This window comes from Xenopus tropicalis, chromosome 7, assembly GCF_000004195.4.
Source record: "Xenopus tropicalis strain Nigerian chromosome 7, UCB_Xtro_10.0, whole genome shotgun sequence".
Lineage (NCBI taxonomy): Eukaryota > Metazoa > Chordata > Amphibia > Anura > Pipidae > Xenopus > Xenopus tropicalis.
The window spans coordinates 105,323,646-105,343,038 of record NC_030683.2 but is presented as its reverse complement, the minus strand read 5'-3'; the positions used below and the strand labels follow the sequence as shown (position 1 = coordinate 105,343,038).

The window sequence follows — 19,393 nt, the reverse complement described above, 5'->3', positions numbered from 1 at the left end:
TCTGCCTCTTGACACAATGTTGCAGAAGTCAATCCTACTTGCTTCTTCATTGGTCTGTTAATTAGCTGCTACATTGCCTTGGGTCAGAACCAGCAGAACCAAAAGGGACCAATATCTCTTTCAGTTGCAGTTGGACCACTAAAAATGTATAGTTCATATATATTTGAAAGTTGCTTAGAATTATAATGTGTTTCATTTGGCAACATGTAGTCTTTTGAGTTTGACTGTATCAACAAAAAAGTAATTTATAGTAAGGAGAAATCCCCTTCTGATGTATGTGCAAAAGCAGGAGGCAGAGGAGAGGGCAGAGAGAGAAAGGAGCGTAGCGGATAAGGGGAAGGGGAGGGTGCAAGGGACCAAGATAGTAAGAGAGGAATAAAGAGGGGATGAGGCAGGAGGAGCAAAGCAAAGAAATCAAACTGGGAGGTAGAGGCACTGAGGCACAAGGGCTGAGGGATCTGTAGGGACAGCCTGGGAAGGAGGCAGAGGACTTAGGGTTCCAGCAGGAACGTCCTGTAGTTCTGTCAGCCCCACAAATCGCTCTGAGCGAGTGAATAAGAAGAGGAGGGGGGAATCTCCGGCTCAGGAACTGGAGGCTGTTTCCCTCTCTGCCCGCGTCTGTGCGGATGAGGAACCGGCTGCCTCTCGCTGCACTCGGGAGATGAAGGGATAAGCGGCCGCACCATGCCGGGCTTCCTCTGGAGATCGGTGCTGATCCTGCAGGCGAGCGCTGCCATCTACACGGCAGGTAAGTGCCAGCTCCCCTCTCCCCTACTGAGTCCGGCCAGCGGGATGGGCACTTTGGGCAGGGGCACGGCTTTGTCTCTTGGCATAGGACTCTATATACTCTATAATGGCACTCTGTATAATGGGACTCTGTATAACGGGACTCTGTATAACGGGACTCTTTATAACGGGACTCTGTATAACGGCACTCTGTATAACGGGACTCTGTATAATGGGACTCTGTATAACGGGACTCTGTATAACGGGACTCTATTATGGCACTTTGTATAATGTGATTCTATATAATGGGACTCTGCATAATAGCACTTTATATAATGGGTTTCTGTATAATGGCACCTTGTATAATGCGATTCTATACAAGGGGATTCTGTATAATGGGGCTCCTTATAGTGGAATCATGATGACGGGACTTGGGACTAACAGGCGGGACAGACAGGACCGCAGGGGACGGAGTGTAACTTTTTGACATAAAAAGGCAGGGGGGCCCCAGGCAGAAACAGAGCTGCTGGGCAGGGGGGGCCCAGGCACAAACAGGCAGAGCTGCCGGGCAGGGGGGCCCCAGGCACAAATAGGCAGAGCTGCCGGGCAGGGGGACCCCAGGCACAAACAGGCAGAGCTGTCGGGCAGGGGGGCCCCAGGCAGAAACAGAGCTGCTGGGCAGGGGGCTCCAGGCACAAACAGGCAGAGCTGCCGGGCAGGGGGGCCCCAGGCACAAACAGGTAGAACTACCGGGCAGGGGGGCCCCAGGCAGAAACAGAGCTGCTGGGCAGGGGGGCCCCAGGCACAAACAGGCAGAGCTGCCAGGCAGGGGGGCCCCAGGCACAAACAGGCAGAGCTGCGGGCAGGGGGGCCCCAGGCACAAACAGGCAGAGCTGCCGGGCAGGGGGGCCCCAGGCACAAACAGGCAGAGCTGCCGGGCAGGGGGGCCCCAGGCACAAACAGGCAGAGCTGCCGGGCAGGGGGGCCCCAGGCACAAACAGGCAGAGCTGCCGGGCAGGGGAGGCCCAGGAACAAACAGAGCTGCAGGGCAGGGGGCCTCAGGCACAAACAGAGCTGCGGGGAAGGGGGGCCCCACACTATATAGGAACAATGGCTTCAGGCAAGAGGAGAGGAATAGCCTTTGGCATGAGGGATAAATGCCATCAGGGGCACTTGATTCCAATGTTGTCTGAACTGAAGCCTCCAGCTTTTGTTGAACTACAACTGCCCAGTGTCTTCCGACCTGTTGTTGGTTGCTGTAAGTTCCAGTTTAACAACTGGTTGCAGGTTGGACAACTAACTGTGCTTTACTTAAATCATAGAACCCCACACCAGCAGCACTGGCCTGGCCTCACCTCTATGTGACTGCCCAGCAAACAGGTCAGGTCAAGAAAGAAAAACAGACTTGGTGCCCCACCTGCAGTTGGAAGGTTCTGCATGCACTGGGTTTATAACTTACCAGACTTTGGTTGTAAGCTCTTTGAACTACACATGTTTATTCCATCAGCCCATTGTGATGCCTTCCTATGATTCCAATAGCTCGGGGCCAGTTTGTAGCCAATATGAACCAAAGCAGTGCAGATCTCATTCTTGGGCTAACATTCATCCTATAATATAACCCCCAGTATCTCTTTGTCAATAAAGTTATTCTGGAAGTCTGAGATTTGTAGTTGCGCTGCACATAGGGCATAGAACAGTTTCTTTTATCAGAATTACAGAGCCAGGAAAAGTGCAACACACGTAAATACTCTGTACTTTGCCTTTAAAAATCAAAGCACACATATGCCATGCAGTGATATATATAAGAATAATACATTTATGTTAATTGCTCTGTGTTCTCTGGTAGTGTCGTTGGGATTGTCTGTTTATCCACATGCTTAGCCCTGTAGTTCTTCCTGCAGCTACACTGGGGTACAAGTGAAATAAGGCACATAGGCTGGTAAGAGACCTATATGTCAGCCAGGCCAGGCATTTCAGGTGACATTCCCACATTGCAGAGGTCTCCTGTTTGTGCAGAAAACGAGGAGTATAAATAAATAAAGTGCCGAAGCTGCGCTATTCACACCCTCCTGCCATTCCACTACAGCTACTGTACTTTATAGCCCTCGGGTGCCAGAGAAATCCCTTAACCTACTCCAACAAGATTGCCTCTGCCTCCCTCCAACACTGAGCATTTTTTTTATTCCTGATGCACAGTTTAACCAGAGAAAGGTGTCTGCTTACTGAATACTGTCTAGCCTGTTATTGTGCATTAGCACCCAAAGGCGTCAGGGTGGTGGCTGAGGAACGTGAAAGTATAGACGGAGTAAGGAGCCTGGTACAGGCCATAATAATCAGTTGACTTGGACTTATGACATAACCTCTGCAATTCTTAGTCATTCAGGTGCTGAGACAAAAGCAACCGTCAGGGTCAGAATTAGGGGTAGGTCAAGGTTATATTATACTTATACTATGGGACTGCCCCCTTTGCGGGGCTTGAAACAGTTAGGGGGGCATAGCCTGATAGGCACTTGGATTATGATTTGGGGAGAATGACTATTTGTTCTCCATGATATATCAGCTTGCTGGCACAAAACCAAAAACTATCTTTATTGTATTAGGCAGGGCCATTTAATATTGAAGATCATTGTCTCCTCATCCATGCCATTTCAGCTGCTCTGTGCAGGGCGCAGATTGCCACACTTGCTTTTGGTGCCATAATCCTTTGGCCCAGCTCCACCACCAGTTATATTTGTGCAAGAACAGAGGTGTAGGGGTAGTGGCATCCTTTCTCCTGCTCACCCTAGTTAGGTGCCATAAGGTTTTTCCACTATCACTCATGCCTGGATATATGACTTAAGGGGGGGGCTTGATATGAGTCCTCAGGGTCACTACTGGGTTCCTTGCACATTTATCACTAGTGGTTGATTGTAAAAGTACATCAAGCTCCTTGTCCTTAAGGCTGATCGTATGTCTTGCCCTGCTGTGGAACACATTGTCACATTTTGGGCACCATGTCCCAGTGTTTAATCACCTTTACCAGTGCCCATGTCATAAGGAGCTGTGGACTTGACAATATGAAAAGTAGGGCTTAATAGCAAGCTGCTTAAAGAGCCGTTTATTTCGGCTGCGTGAGATTTATGTTGAGTTATATGGTTATGAATTGTTTATTAAGGAGCAACACATTGCACGAATGCACACTGCTCAGTAACTGGGGAGTAGCGTATTAAACTGAGATTTTAATGGTTATATATGGTCCCAGTGCATATTCAGGTTAGAGGCTTGATGGCTGGGTTTTATTCATGACTGATCATCTGTGTAAGGACGAAGAAGATGAGTGGGAATGCATACATATAAAAGAGTTGTACTCAATGTATTATACAATGTGCTTACTTGCAAGTGCAACGTTTCACAGAATGTCTTTTTTTTGTGGATTTAACTCTTGTACTAGCAGATTCTTTATAGGGAGGGGCGATCTCAGTGGGCATTGTGGTTGCCTTAACCAAAAGGAAAGAATAAAATGTCAGTAGTAGCATTTCTGCGTGGCAGAGCAGGGAGTTTGTATCTCCTTACCATGTCTGCTTGGGGTTCCTCGCACAAACCAAAGATACATGCAGACAGGTACATTTTCTGTTTTTGAAACTAACCCTAGTGTGTGTAAATGTGAGGAACCGTAAACTCCACAGGGCAAGCAGTTTAAAAAAACATTGTTACTAAAATGTTACAAAAATACTTCCTTTTCTGCCACAACAGTGGGAAATGAGTGCTAATAGTTGGGCACTTTGTTGCCCAGTGGTTAGCATTTGTGCCCTGCAGCAGCACTGGGGTTCACTGTATGTATGGAGTTTGTATGGCTTCTCCCTGGGTTTTCTCATACAAGGTGCACAAGGTTTCAAGTGATTTGCTTTGAGAACATCAGGTTTGTGCCATATTCATTAGGTACAAAGGCAAAGCAAATCCATGCAGTTACTAGGGGTGCAGAATTTGGAAGTGGCCAAATCCTCAGTGACTTAAACTAAACCTTAGGGCCTAATGTTTTAATGTCAGAATGGCACTGGCATACTAAGAGAGGAAGCAGTGGCACAGGGAACATGGGGAGGCCCATACCAAGAGGTCTGCTTCCTCTGTAGTTCCTACCTATGGGCAGGGAGCAAGGGATGCAAGGGAAGTCCCTGTGCGTTGGGCCCCTCCTAAGTTTTCTCTGCAGGAGGGCCCAGGCAGACTAGTTATTCCATCGCATAATGGCATATTTTTCTGCAATTTAGCATTGTGCACCATCACTTGTCCCAGATAATAGCCCAGATTCAGTTTTATGAGAAAAGCTTATCACCTAATTCAATTCCATATTTTCCCATAGAGCCAGACAGGGTCGGAATGGGGTGTGCATGGCCCACCGGGTGTTTTCCTTGTGTCCCGCTGGCCCAGTCCAACCCTGGAGCCAGATGTAATTCAATGAGAGAAACGTATCTCACTCTATTGAAGTCCATGAGAAGAAAACTGCAACTTGATTAGCAGAAAAGTTTTTTTTCTCTGCAAATTTAATCTCACACATATGTTTTCATATGATAAACCATGAAATCATATTTTCTCATTGATATTTATTTGACCCGTTGTGTCATGAAAAAAAATTGAGAAGTTTCACCAAGCGGTAATAACCTATTTGACTACAGCTGGAGGGCCGCTGGCTGGGTACGCTGGCTCCAGATGGAAAGGGGTTAAATCTTTTGTGATGTACTCTGATACTGCAGTGCCAACCCTCTCGGGCAACAATGTACAATATGTTTCAGAAATATAATTTGTGTGGGCGTCTCTCTTCACTGCTCGAGCTTCCCTGACATAACTCCCTGTCTTGTTTGGGAATTAGAATTGCGCGGCTCCCATAAGGAAAGTCTTGCAGAGCTGTTATTAAATGAAAGTTGGAATCTCAGCCTCCCTGGAAAATCACGCTTCCTTAACGTTCTGCACGCACAGCCAGTGGTGCGGTGACACAAGCTGGGGCATGGTTAGGGGCTGCTTAATATCAGAAAGGAGTCTTTGCTAATACAGTTTATTAGTACTCGCCTTCCCAGAGTCACTACATAGAAGGGACTTCACTGGTCCAATTTGACCCTCAGTGTCAGACATAGATTTTTGCTAAACATATATGCTGGGAAATATTATATCCATTGAAATCAGTCATTATGCCACTGTATCTATAGAGGGCCTTGCAGAGTTCCATTCTCACAAGGATTCCAAAACACAGATCTGCTTTATTATGCAGCATCATTATTATAATTGCAAAACTGCCCTAATTATGTAGATATCTGCGCGATTATGCTGAGGGCTAAGTACAGGTGTTTAGTTTTATGGCATAAGAGGGACAGTCAGCCCAAACACTAGCTCTGTGCTGGTTGTTGACTCTATTCTATGCTGACAGTAAGGGGAAACACTAGGAAAGTTCTGGTTGGAACTGTACCCGTGGATTTTGTCTTAAATAAGCAATATACATTTATATTCAAGATGAACCCTCCCCAAATAAAAATCTGTTTTCTTTTTACATTGTACAGTACTAGTATAGGATTTGTTACCGGGAACCCATTATCCAGAAAGTTCTGAATTATGGAAGGTCATCTCCCATATAATCCATTTTAATCAAATAAATCAAAATTTCCTGCAATGTAATTTTCAAGAATTTACTGTATATACTCGAGTATAAGCCTAGCTTTTCAGCACCCAAAATGTGTTGAAAAAGTCAACCTCGGCTTATATTCGGATCGTCTTATACTTGAGTATATACGGTATATGTCATATTGGGTATCAGTTCCACTTGTGCTGCATCTGGCGCAACTGCATATGATTTGTAAAAATGAACGCAACAGCACAAAATGGAAGCAGTTGTGCCAAATATTTTTGAAGTCTGGTGTCATTTGTGGTGTTTGCTTATGTCCGTTACCATGTTAAAGGTGTGAGTAATGTCTGTGTCTGATTCTTTAGGTGCAAGTGTGCTGCATCTACTGAGGCATGGTGCTAAGGGAACTTGCCTGGTGAGGAGGTGGCAGTAGCTCCAGGGTTCCCCTGTGTCAATAGGTGCAGCAATAGGGCAGGAAGAACTAAGCGGTGCTGAGCGCCACCATAAGGAAGTTGGAACACCACATTTGGTATCTTTAATGAAAGTGGTTTTAAGCACAACTCAACGTGGAAGCTGCTCACTGTGCTGGTGTAAGTTATTGACCCCTATAAAGTAATGTAAGAGCTATAATCTACAATTCATGAAATTCTAGTTAAAAGCTCTGTTAGATTACAGAGAAAGCTGAAAGCTAGGGTTGCATTCTGAGGATACCTTTTGTTACAATGCTCTAATAGACCAGACATGGGGGCTCCAGGTCAAGAGAAGGGGTGCTGTACATCATCTAAAACCATTCCGCTCTTTGATTCTAGAAAAGGTGCGTATAAAATAATCATGGAAGTCGCTTGCATTAATACATTTTACAAAAGCTCTTGAATTGATTGCCATTGAGTCTGAGAACTCAGTCTGGCACAAGGGTCGGTCGTGGAATACGAGAAACAGCGTCCCCTTTGAAATAATGATGCTCCATCAAGTGCAATATCACAAGAGGTTGAATATAAAGTAAGGTTACTCTTGAGGATTAGACTTTGTGAACTCCCATCATCCAAATGAAAGATGAGAATTTAAGTGTAGGCAAACGCCATGCTACTTAGGAATCAGCAGCGGATGATGAGAATGAAAGCCTTGCCATTCATTAGAGGAGATGCACATGCCTGGAGCACTAATACGCTGACTGTGGTATATTGTGACTATGCAGTGGAGCTGCCCAATTAAGTAAAGAGATGTTGAACTTTGCCCATTGCCTATGTCAGTGCTCTTATCTCCATTAACTGAATGGGAAAACTTATCCAACTTTTGAAGAAATGACAACACTTTTCAGAAGTCAATGCCCTGATCTACCTAATTTACTGGGAGCTGCCCCTTTTCCCTCTGGTAAATGTCATATTTTCTGTTATCCCTATCCCTTATAACAGTAACCACACTGGTCAGATACATTCATCTCAGCTCAACAATTTTAAACAGGCACTGTGGTGAAGGATAAGGTATGAGCCTGGTGGTGCCAGAACTCACTGCAATCAGCTGATATGTTTGTTGCTTCTGTATACCTTATTTTATAAAGTAAAAATGTATATTATATAGTCATGTAACCTGGTGTGCAAATCTAGAATAGGTAGAAAACTTTGCTGCCCCAGGAGGATGAGCTCAGGTACTGTATACTGCCCCATTGCTTTTCCATGTGGAACTACCTCTTAGCTCTAACCAGGGCAATTGGCACAGTCAGTCCTGCTGTGCAGTACATGTGCCTATTCCAGAAAGGGACTTTTTTTATCTACCATATTGGCCCCCAAGGGTCGCTTCTCTAAAGCAGCCCTAGGCCCAAGCTGTCAGATGCCTATATAGTAAATACGGCCCTGAATCAGACCCAGAAATTGGCAAGACACAGCCTTTTTTTCACTGCTGTAAAAGGTTATTTGCTTTCTCTAACAGTAATAAGAACTGAATACAGGGTCCAGCTATTGTTTAAAGTTCTAAACTCTTTTTGGGATCATAAGTAACTCCTCCACAGGTTTCACAGGTTTAATGGCCCAACTTGCCTTCTGGTTTTTATAGTATCTCTTCATTGTTAATTCATTACCATAATACTTTCTATACAATCTGATGATATGTAGGCAACATGTATACCTAAATAATATGTACATATGATCTGACACTAATGGTTAGTGAATACCTGACACAATAGTTGCCATTTGTCAGGTTACACATTAGGTAAAGGTCCCTTATGCCAAGATATATGATAGGAGAGCACATGCAATTTTCCAGGCTGGAGAAAGCAATCTCAATTATACTCACTCAATCAATTGCTGCTGTTCCATAGAACAGCAGAGTTCAGCCTCTTTAACCATTTTATGACTTTATAGGAAAATGGTTTCATTCAGTTGTCTGATAAACTGCCACCCCGGGTCATATATTTTATGTTCTATCAATTATGCGTAAGAAACATATCTGTGGTCAGTGGATCCTTGCCAGGTTAAACTGTATTTATTTGCCTATAATGAAACACATAATTCATAGGGCTTGTGCAGTTATACAGACATATTTAGCACTTAAAGGTTCAATACAACCTATGACATTGTGATTAATTGTTGTTAGGACAAGGGATTATTTATACTTATATAATTTTGTATGATGTTTTGTACAGGCTATAAGCCACTTCATTAGGTTGTTTTTGGCCCCATTTCCTCCTACAATGGTTGGTCTGTGGCTAGCCATTTTTGACTAGGGATAGCCCAAGTGGCATCAGAACACACCTCTGACACTTCTCGTTTTGTGGAAGAGGAAGAAATAAACAATGGTAGTTTCAAAGAAGAAAGAATATGCAAGTAGTTTATGAGATGCTAGGTAGGGATGGCTAGAAGCCTATACTATGCGTTAGAGAGCATTAAACCACTCTACCCCATAAGCCAAAATCAGAGTGCCCAGGGCATTATGGGAATGCTAACCAGGTCACTATCATTTCATGGGAAAACTACAGCTTTGCCATGGTGACTATTTTTTGGGTGGGACGTCCAAAACCTTGGATTTTCAATCTGCAGCTCTCATTAAACTACAAGTCTCCAGAATTTACTAGAACATAAAGACCATTGAGATATATAGTTCAACAAACAGGTAGCTGATATTGTGCATCTGTACTTTCTGCATGGCAGAGAAAAATAAAATATTAATGTTTATCTAACCTAGCTGTGCCATATTATACAGTAAGACAAAGGAAAGATTATTCTGACGTTTCACCTGCCGGCTATGATTACTGACGCTGCATTAGGCACAAGCTGTAAATGGTGCTAAAGTTTAGCCTCCGACGATGAGACAGTGTTCATCTGGGCTAAATGTAAAATTATCTAATGATTCTTTTTTTTTTTCCTAAAGCCACAGATATATCTGTCGCCATGGTCTTGCTGGTCCTTGCTGATCTTAAACCATGTAGGCGTATGCAGTGCTCCCCTGCAGATTTGCTTTTAGTCATAAGGCCATCATGTTAATTTGCAATTTAGAGAAGAAAACCGTAGATCGATGAAACAACTGAGAAAATTCCTGGTCTTGCTCCCTATGGGCCCAAGGAACATGGGCACAGCCTTACTTCCGACTCATCCTGTTGAACCAGGCTTAAAAATGTTCAGGGCACTTTCTCCTAGAGCACCCTTCAACATCTTCCCAAGTATCCCCTGGAACTCTTTTGGCAGGGATTATGTGCTCCATAGTATTTTAATCATTTATTTATACAGTACTAGCAACCAGGGGTCCTACAATAATTTAGCAAACAAGGGTATACAATAGGATCAGAGGGCCATACTCGCAAGAGCTAACAATGGTACATTTGAAACAAAAGGAATATGAAAACTGATTGATGATTTATGGTGCATATATAAATGTCTGATCAGTTTAGACTCATTGAGTATGCTTCCCTAAACAGAAGGGTCTTTATAGAGCATTTGAAAATTTGGAATGAAGAAGCAAGTCGGATAGGTCAAGGCTGAAATTTCCAAAGGCAGAAGCCCAGGAGGGAAGTCTCAGGTCAGAGGCAGAGTATAGGTTGCGTGAAGGATAGTGATGGGCGTAATGTTTTGGCAGGCATGGATTCACTGCAAATTTTCATGTTTCGGCATTGGTGGTTATTTTTGCAAAATAGATGTAAAAATTTGTGCATGTCGCCCACGAGAAAAGAAATGTCACCCGTCAAAAAAAGTGTTGCGCGCGTCAAAAGAATTGTTGCCTGTGTTGACACCCAACATTTTTGGCATTTTGTGACTTTTTCGTCGATTTTTCGGCGAAGCGAAATGGGACAGATTCGCTCATCACTATTGAAGGAGTGGTTTTTGAGATCAGAGCTGAAAAATAGTCAAGGGCTTCATTCCTAATTCCTAGGCAGCATGTCTGTGTGGTTGGTTGAAAGGTGATGTTTTTGACTGTGAGTAAAACCTAAGGGACAGGGGGAGATCTTGGAGGAAATATGATGATTTTTATTTTAGAAAGATTCAATTTCAGATGGCACTGTGACATCCAGGAGGAGATAGTGGACAGGCAGTCTGTAACTTGGGAAAGGACAGAAGGAGAGAGGTCAGGAGTAGGCAGGTAGAGTTGGGTGTCATTGTCATAAAGTCCAAATGACTGAATACGTTTCCCTAGAGAAGTTGTATAGATTGAGAACAACAGAGGGCCAGAGATAGAGCCGGCACATGCTGAACTTGCCCAGAAACCCCAATAAATTTTAGCACTAGTAAGCTACGGTAATATGTGCTTGTAGGAGAAGCTGCCCAATGTAATTCTACAGGGCTCAAGGACATACAGATTTACACAGCAAATGGCTGGAAAGCAGGTCATAATAAAAATAGTTTTAGTTCTTTAGCGATGCCATGCAGGAGCCAAATGTCACCGTAGCATCTCCATACATAAATATATATTTGCTCTTGCAAAAGAGGCTGTTATGGGTAATTACCAAGTCATATATTTAAATGGATATAATAATTATTTAAGTCTTGATGTTTCTAAGCTTTTCATTAAAACGGAAGACCCATAAAGTTATTTTTGCTGTAAACCCCAACTGACATCTTCTGATACCCCCTACCTGTATAGAATTTATTTCTGACTATAGACAGACAGAGCTGGCAGTTAGTCCAGTCTGTGGGCTGAAATGCAGGACCGTCCCAAGCTATTTTGCAGGGGGCCTTGGCAGCTTTGCAGATGGAACATATTCACTGTAGCTTGTCTCTTGCTGCAGTCCTTGCTTGACAAACCACTTATCATTTTTGTTACCCCGTGATGGACTTTCCTTCCATCTCAGTAATGGCTGCTCTGTATTTATGAGATACATTACAGTGGTGAGATAGTGAATACGTGTGGCCTTGTGAAAGCAATGGGTTTTCCTGCTTCAGCACTTTTCCCAGCTAATTGTTCCGATGGTAGGGCGCCTAGTGTGGATAGCAAGGCGAGGACACATTTCCCATGTAAAGCATAACTGCTGCATTTTTATGTGTTTCACATATCCATTTCATCATCCCCTGTTCATATCCCAGCGCTTGGGTTTATAACTTAGGCATGCTCAGCCTGACAGAGACCTGCAATCTAAATATGGATGCAGTAAAACAAGAGCTGATGGTCCCATAAATATTTCTATAATGGTTTTTGTGTATTCCAGGCATGTCAGACATGCAGCACACCATCTGCTGTTGGACTAGAACCCCAATATCCTTAGAGAGGGGGGCAGCTCAGCTAATTGGACTTAAAGTCAGATAGTGATATCAGAATAGCTGCTCTTGCTATCAGTCGGCTGTAACTCCCAGCATCTTTAGGATGAAGGGTTATTGGCTGTCTGTGCATTCTGTGAGTTATAGTTTTAACAAACATTGAAAGGGTGCAGGTAGATATGCTTGATGGTTTGCTGATGTGTGTGAATGAGAGAACTGAATAGGCCAAGGATCTTTATGTAATGCTGTTTTCAACTCCCAGCAGAGTGTGAACTACATGAAACTCTATCATTCGGTACATGTAGCGGAGGCAGGGTGTTGTAGTGAAATTGCAGCTCTCACATGTGAAATAGAGTCAGCTGGGTACCAGTGGTTCCTAACTATGAACAGTCAACTTACTGATCCAGTAACATTGATGCTATGGGTTTTCTTATATTCTGAAGAAGTACAGGTATGGGATCCCTTATCCGGAAACCCATTATCCAGAAAGTTCCGAATTACGGAATGGCCATGTCCCATAGACTCCATTATAAGCAAATAATTCTAATTCTTAAAACTAATTTCCTTTTTCTCTGTAATAATAAAACAGTACCTGTACTTGATCCCAACTAAGATATAATTACCCCTTATTGGGGCAGAACAGCCCTATTGGGTTTATTTAATGGTTAAATGATTCCCTTTTCTCTGTAATAATAAAACAGTACCTGTACTTGATCCCAACTAAGATATAATTACTCCATATTGGGGGCAGAACAACCCTATTGGGTTTATTTAATGGTTAAATGATTCCCTTTTCTCTGTAATAATAAAACAGTACCTGTACTTGATCCCAACTAAGATATAATTACCACTTATTGGGGGCAGAACAGCCCTATTGGGTTTATTTCATGGTTAAATCATTCCCTTTTCTCTGTAATAATAAAACAGTACCTGTACTTGATCCCAACTAAGATATAATTACCCCTTATTGGGGGCAGAACAGCCCTATTGGGTTTATTTCATGGTTAAATGATTCCCTTTTCTCTGTAATAATAAAACAGTACCTGTACTTGATCCCAACTTAGGTATAATTAATCCTTATTGGAAGCAAAACAAGCCTATTGGGTTTATTCAATATTTAAATGGTTTTAAGCAGACTTAAGTTATGGAGATCCAAATTACGGAAAGATCCCTTATCTGGAAAACCCCAGGTCCTGAACATTCTAGATAACAGGTCCCATACCTGTAATAGCATCTTATGTACTGACATAAAGCACAAGTAATGCACTCACTCAGATAACTACATTACGGTAGTAACTGGTCAGTAACTGGTCACATGGGGGTATAGCTGAACCCACCCTTGTGCCAGATAGCATTTATTTACCAATGTAAATGTAAAGGGCTAGGCACAGTGAAAAGAGCAATTATTTTTACACTCAATACCACGTTTTTTGTTTGTTTTTAGAATTCTAGTGTAATAGGGGTCAACCAAAAAATAGTGCTTAAAACGAATATGGACACAATTTACCAACTTGGTTGCTAATTAGCAGCCTTGTTGATAACTTTGGTGCTATGTTAAATTGGACCCTAGCAACCAGATAGCTGCTGAAACTTCAAACATGAGAGCTGCTGAACAAAAAGCAAAATCAAAAACCTCAAATAAAAAATGAAGACCAGTTGCAAATTGTCTCAGAATAGCACTCTCTACATCAGGGAACCCCAACCTTTTTTACCCGTGAGCCACATTCAAATATAAAACGAGTTGCAGAGCAACACAAGTATAAAACATGTTCCTGGGGGTGCCAAATATGCACTGTTATTGGCTATTTGGTAGCCCCTATATGAACTGGAAGCCTACAGGATGTTCTGTGTGGCAGTAAATCTGGTTTTTATACAACCAAAACTTGCCTACAAGTCAAGAATGAAAAAATATGCACCTACTTTGAGGCCACTGGGAGCAACATCCAAGGGGTTGGGGAGCAACATGTTACTCAGGAGCCACTGGTTGGGGATCACTGCTCTACATCATACTAATAGTTCACATGTCTAGATTCTCCTTATTGCCTCCTATGTGTCACCGAAGGTCAAAGATACTTCATGAGTAAATGAATTTCTCTTGATTTTACAAAGAACACGAGTCTCCCATCTAATTCTACTCATATTACATGTAGAAAATCCAGCTAAGAGGTTCAGCTGAATGGTATAAGACAATTGTGTATTTCTGACAGGATTTAAGCATCGTCCATACACAGGGATCTATTTATGATACAGTAGCTATTAAAAAAATAATGAAATGTCCTTGAACGGCTCTAAGAGCATTAGCATCAGGTTGAAAATGGATTTCCTGCAAGAAACACCATTGTTATGTGGAAAACACATCATGCTAAAAAAAAAAAAACCTTCATCTTATGTAAACTTTTAGTATGTTATAGAATGGTCAATTCTAAGCAGCTTTTCAATTAGTCTTCATTATTTTTTTTATCTTTTTTTTTTTTTTTATAGTTTTTTAACTATTCGTCTTCTTCTTCTTCTCTTTGCAGCTTTCAAATAGGGGCACATAAACACTATTGCTCTGTGAGGCTACAGTTTTATTGTTATTGTTACTTTTTATCATTTCTTTTGCTATTCAACTCCTCCCCTATTCATTTACCAGCCTCTCATTTAAACAACTCCCTGGTTGCTTAGGTAATTTGTACCCTAGCAACCAGATAGCCGCTGAACCAAACGTGAAACAACTAAAAAAATACAAATGATAAAAATGAAGACCAATTGCAAATTTTATCAGAATATCATGCTCTACATCATACTAAAGGTTAACTCATGGGTGAACAACCCCTTTAAGACCTGGAAACACCCAGGCCGCGAGGTCTGCTATATTGCAGTTCCGTCTCCCACATCCCTCTCTTTTTTTTTTTTTTTTTTTTAAATGGCGCCATGTCGCGTTGCGGCCCAGCAGGTGCAATATGTGTGGGCCAGGAGGGGGCGCAGGAGAGGAGGGAATGTTCATGACCAAGTTAGCCCACTCTACTCAGGGCTGGATTTCTCTCCACTGTAGCAACAACTGTGATGTGAATTTCCTGCCCAGTCAAAGCAGGAAACTCAATGTGACACCAGTGATCAAACTGAGCAGGGAGGCATCAAGAGACACTTCCCACTTCAGTAAAATTAAAGGAGATCATTTATTTTCCCTGGGCACAAATCCCAAAGCACAAAGGGGCACTAGAGTTCATGAGAATGCTGCACTCTTTTACGCTGTTGCCTATCTCACAGTGCTCAGAAGAGTAATCTGAAGAATTAAACATGAAGTTTTATATAAAAGGATTGTCCACATTTGAGTAAGAGAAGACATATACCATAACTAAATCCCCTCCAGTCTTGTAGGCAGTAATGAATAACATAGTAACATAGTAAGTTGGGTTGAAAAAAGACATACGTCCATCAAGTTCAACCATAATGCCTATATATAACCTGCCTAACTACTAGTTGATCCAGAGGAAGGCAAAAAACCCCATCTGAAACCTCTCTAATTTGCCACAGAGGGGAAAAAAATCCTTCCTGACTCCAAGATGGCAATCGGACCAGTCCCTGGATCAACTAGTACTGAGAGATATCTCCCATACCCCTGTATTCCCTCACTTGTACTGAGAGCTATCTCCCCTACCCCTGTATTCCCTCACTTGTACTGAGAGCTATCTCCCATACCCCTGTATTCCCTCACTTGTACTGAGAGCTATCTCCCATAACCCTGTATTCCCTCACTTGTACTGAGAGATATCTCCCCTACCCCTGTATTCCCTCACTTGTACTGAGAGCTATCTCCCCTACCCCTGTATTCCCTCACTTGTACTGAGAGCTATCTCCCCTACCCCTGTATTCCCTCACTTGTACTGAGAGCTATCTCCCATACCCCTGTATTCCCTCACTTGTACTGAGAGCTATCTCCCCTACCCCTGTATTCCCTCACTTGTACTGAGAGCTATCTCCCATACCCCTGTAATCCCTCACTTGTACTGAGAGCTATCTCCCATACCCCTGTATTCCCTCACTTGTACTGAGAGCTATCTCCCATACCCCTGTATTCCCTCACTTGTACTGAGAGCTATCTCCCATACCCCTGTATTCCCTCACTTGTACTGAGAGCTATCTCCCATACCCCTGTAATCCCTCACTTGTACTGAGAGCTATCTCCCATACCCCTGTATTCCCTCACTTGTACTGAGAGCTATCTCCCATACCCCTGTATTCCCTCACTTGTACTGAGAGCTATCCCCCCTACCCCTGTATTCCCTCACTTGTACTGAGAGCTATCCCCCCTACCCCTGTATTCCCTCACTTGTACTGAGAGCTATCCCCCCTACCCCTGTATTCCCTCACTTGTACTGAGAGCTATCTCCCCTACCCCTGTATTCCCTCACTTGTACTGAGAGCTATCTCCCATACCCCTGTATTCCCTCACTTGTACTGAGAGCTATCTCCCCTACCCCTGTATTCCCTCACTTGTACTGAGAGCTATCTCCCATAACCCTGTATTCCCTCACTTGTACTAAGAGCTATCTCCCATAACCCTGTATTCCCTCACTTGTACTGAGAGCTATCTCCCATACCCCTGTATTCCCTCACTTGCTAAGAATCCATTCAGCCCCTTCTATATATATATATAATGTATCAGCCAGCACGACTGATTCGGGGAGGGAATTCCAGAACCTCACAGCTCTCACTGTAAAAAATCCTTTCCGAATGTTTAAATGGAACCTCCCTTCTTCTAAACGGAGTGGGTGCCCTCGTGTCCGTTGGAAGGACCTACTGGTAAATAAAACATTAGAAAGGTTATTATATGATCCCTTTATATATTTATACATAGTTATCATGTCACCTCTTAAGCGCCTCTTCTCCAGTGTAAACAGACCCAACTTGGCCAGTCTTTCTTCATAACTGAGACTTTCCATACCCCTTACCAGCTTAGTTGTTCTTCTCTGGACCCTCTCTAACTCAATAATGTCCCGTTTGAGCACTGGAGACCAGAACTGAACAGCATATTCTAGATGTGGCCTTACCAGCGCTCTGTAAAGGGGAAGAATAACCCCCTCCTCCCGTGAATCTATACCCCTTTTAATACAGCTCAAAACCTTGTTTGCCCTTGCAGCTGCTGCCTGGCATTGCTTGCTACAGCCAAGTTTATTATCTACAAGGACTCCAAGATCCTTCTCCATTATGGATTTGCCTAGTGCAGTCCCATTAAGGGTATACGGGGCTTGCATATTTTTACATCCCAGGTGCATGACCTTACATTTATCCACATTAAATCTCATCTGCCACTTAGCTGCCCAGATTGCCAGTTGGTCAAGATCCTGCTGCAGGGATGTCACATCCTGGATAGAATTGACTGGGCTGCAGAGTTTTGTGTCATCTGCAAACACTGATACATTGCTTATAATACCCTCCCCTAAGTCATTTATGAACAAATTAAACAAAAGTGGACCCAGTACAGAACCCTGAGGGACCCCACTGAGGACCTTATTCCAAGTAGAGAATGTGCCATTAACAACCACCCTCTGTACCCGATCCTGTAGCCAGTTTTCTATCCATGTGCAAACGACTTCACTAAGACCAATATGCCTTAGCTTAGAAAGCAGTCGTTTGTGGGGAACGGTATCAAATGCTTTGGCAAAATCCAAATAGATGATATCTACTGCATCCCCACTGTCCAGCTTCTTACTTACCTCATCATAAAAAGCAATTAAATTGGTCTGACATGACCTGTCCTTCATAAAGCCATGCTGATTACTGCTCATAATGCCATTCTCCACTACATAATTTTGAATGTGATCCCTTAACAAGCCTTCAAATAACTTGCCCACCACGCATGCCAAACTTACAGGCCTATAATTGCCAGGCTGAGATCTTACTCCCTTTTTAAATATGGGAATGACATTCGCCTTCTTCCAATCCCTAGGTACCATACCTGATGAAAGAGAGTCTGAGAATATCAGAAACAAGGGCCACTGCAATTCTGCCCCTAGCTCTCTCAGTACCCGAGGGTGTATTCCATCTGGCCCAGGTGCCTTGTTTACATTTATTGTGTGTAACCCTTTAAGCACCATATCCTGTGCCAACCACTGTGAAGTTGGAGCTGAGGCAACAGTGAAGCTATTGGGTGGGACTTGGCCCACTGGCTCCTCTACTGTATACACAGAAGAAAAGAACTGGTTAAGCACATCTGCCTTTTCTGTATCCGCTGTAACCATATTGTTATTATAACTCAATGGGGCCACACCCTCAACCTGCATCTTTTTACTATTAATATACTTAAAAAACTTTTTGGGGTTAGTCTTGGCCTCGGCCGCGATGCGCTCCTCATTTTCTATCTTTGCCTTCCGGATTGCTGTTTTACAACACTTGTTATAGTGTTTATAATCATTAAACGCAGCTACTGTCCCCTCTGACTTATATTTCTTAAAAGCTTTCCTTTTTCTCCCTATTAACTTCTTTACCTCAGAGTTAAGCTACATAGGGTGATTCTTAACACATCTACTTTTTCTTATTAATGGAATAAATTGAGAACAGTAATGATTTAATATCATTTTAAATGACAACCATTTCTGCTCTGTGTTTTTATCAGAAAACATAATGCCCCAATCTATGCCCTGAAGCGCTGCCCTTAAGGAGCTAAAATTTGCCTTCCTAAAATTCAGTGTCTTTGTTGCCCCCGTGTAAATTTGTTTCCTGCTCCAAACATTAAATGAAATAACATATGCTGTTGGTTTTACTTTGTGCCAAAAATGACCATTTTATTGGAGTTCCCTACAGATCCACTCAGGTCCTTCTCCATGTTTCAAATGAGGGGTGGGTGTGTCCTAATGGCCCTTTCCTATTCATATTCCAGTCTCTTATTCAAATCAGTGCCTGGTTGCTAGTTGATTTGGACCCTAGCAACCAGGTAGCTGCCGAAATTCCAAACTGGAGAGCTGCTACATAAAAAGCTAAATAATTAAAAAACCACAGATAAGAAAAAATGAAGACCAATTGCAAATTATTTCTAATTACTCTCTAAATAATACTAAGAGTTAAGTTAAAAGTAAACAACCCCTTTAAGTAGCATACAAAAGCCAAAGTGGGCAATGCTATGCACACCACATATAAGAATAGAATATCTTTTGTTGCTGGCAGCCTTTTCAGACTTTTAAAAGGCAAGGCTTATAACTTTCTCTCTATGCAAGTGCGGCTCTGCTAAGCTTGGAAGTGTAGCTGTCTATGAGGTTACTGAAGCAAAAGGCCTATAATGAGTTGACAAGCCATAACCGTGTCACCCATCCACGCTTGTCAGGGCCCTCAAGCCATAGAAGGGGTTAAAAGCCTTAACAATGCTTTGTGCTGTGGCAGCGCACTCAGAAGGTTTCTTCTCACAACTATTTCTGCAGCCCTA

At 42.9% G+C, this 19,393-nt stretch overlaps 1 protein-coding gene across 1 annotated transcript in view; it reads left to right on the top strand.

The window, feature by feature from the left end:
* The first annotated feature begins 397 nt into the window (after nt 1–397).
* ca11 (carbonic anhydrase XI) overlaps nt 398–19,393 on the top strand; it is a 139,177-nt gene continuing 120,181 nt past the window's right edge. The window contains exon 1 of the mRNA XM_002938122.5: nt 398–748. Within this exon, the coding sequence (XP_002938168.2) occupies nt 685–748 (64 nt within the window). The 5' untranslated portion in view covers nt 398–684. The remainder of the gene's footprint in view (nt 749–19,393) is intronic.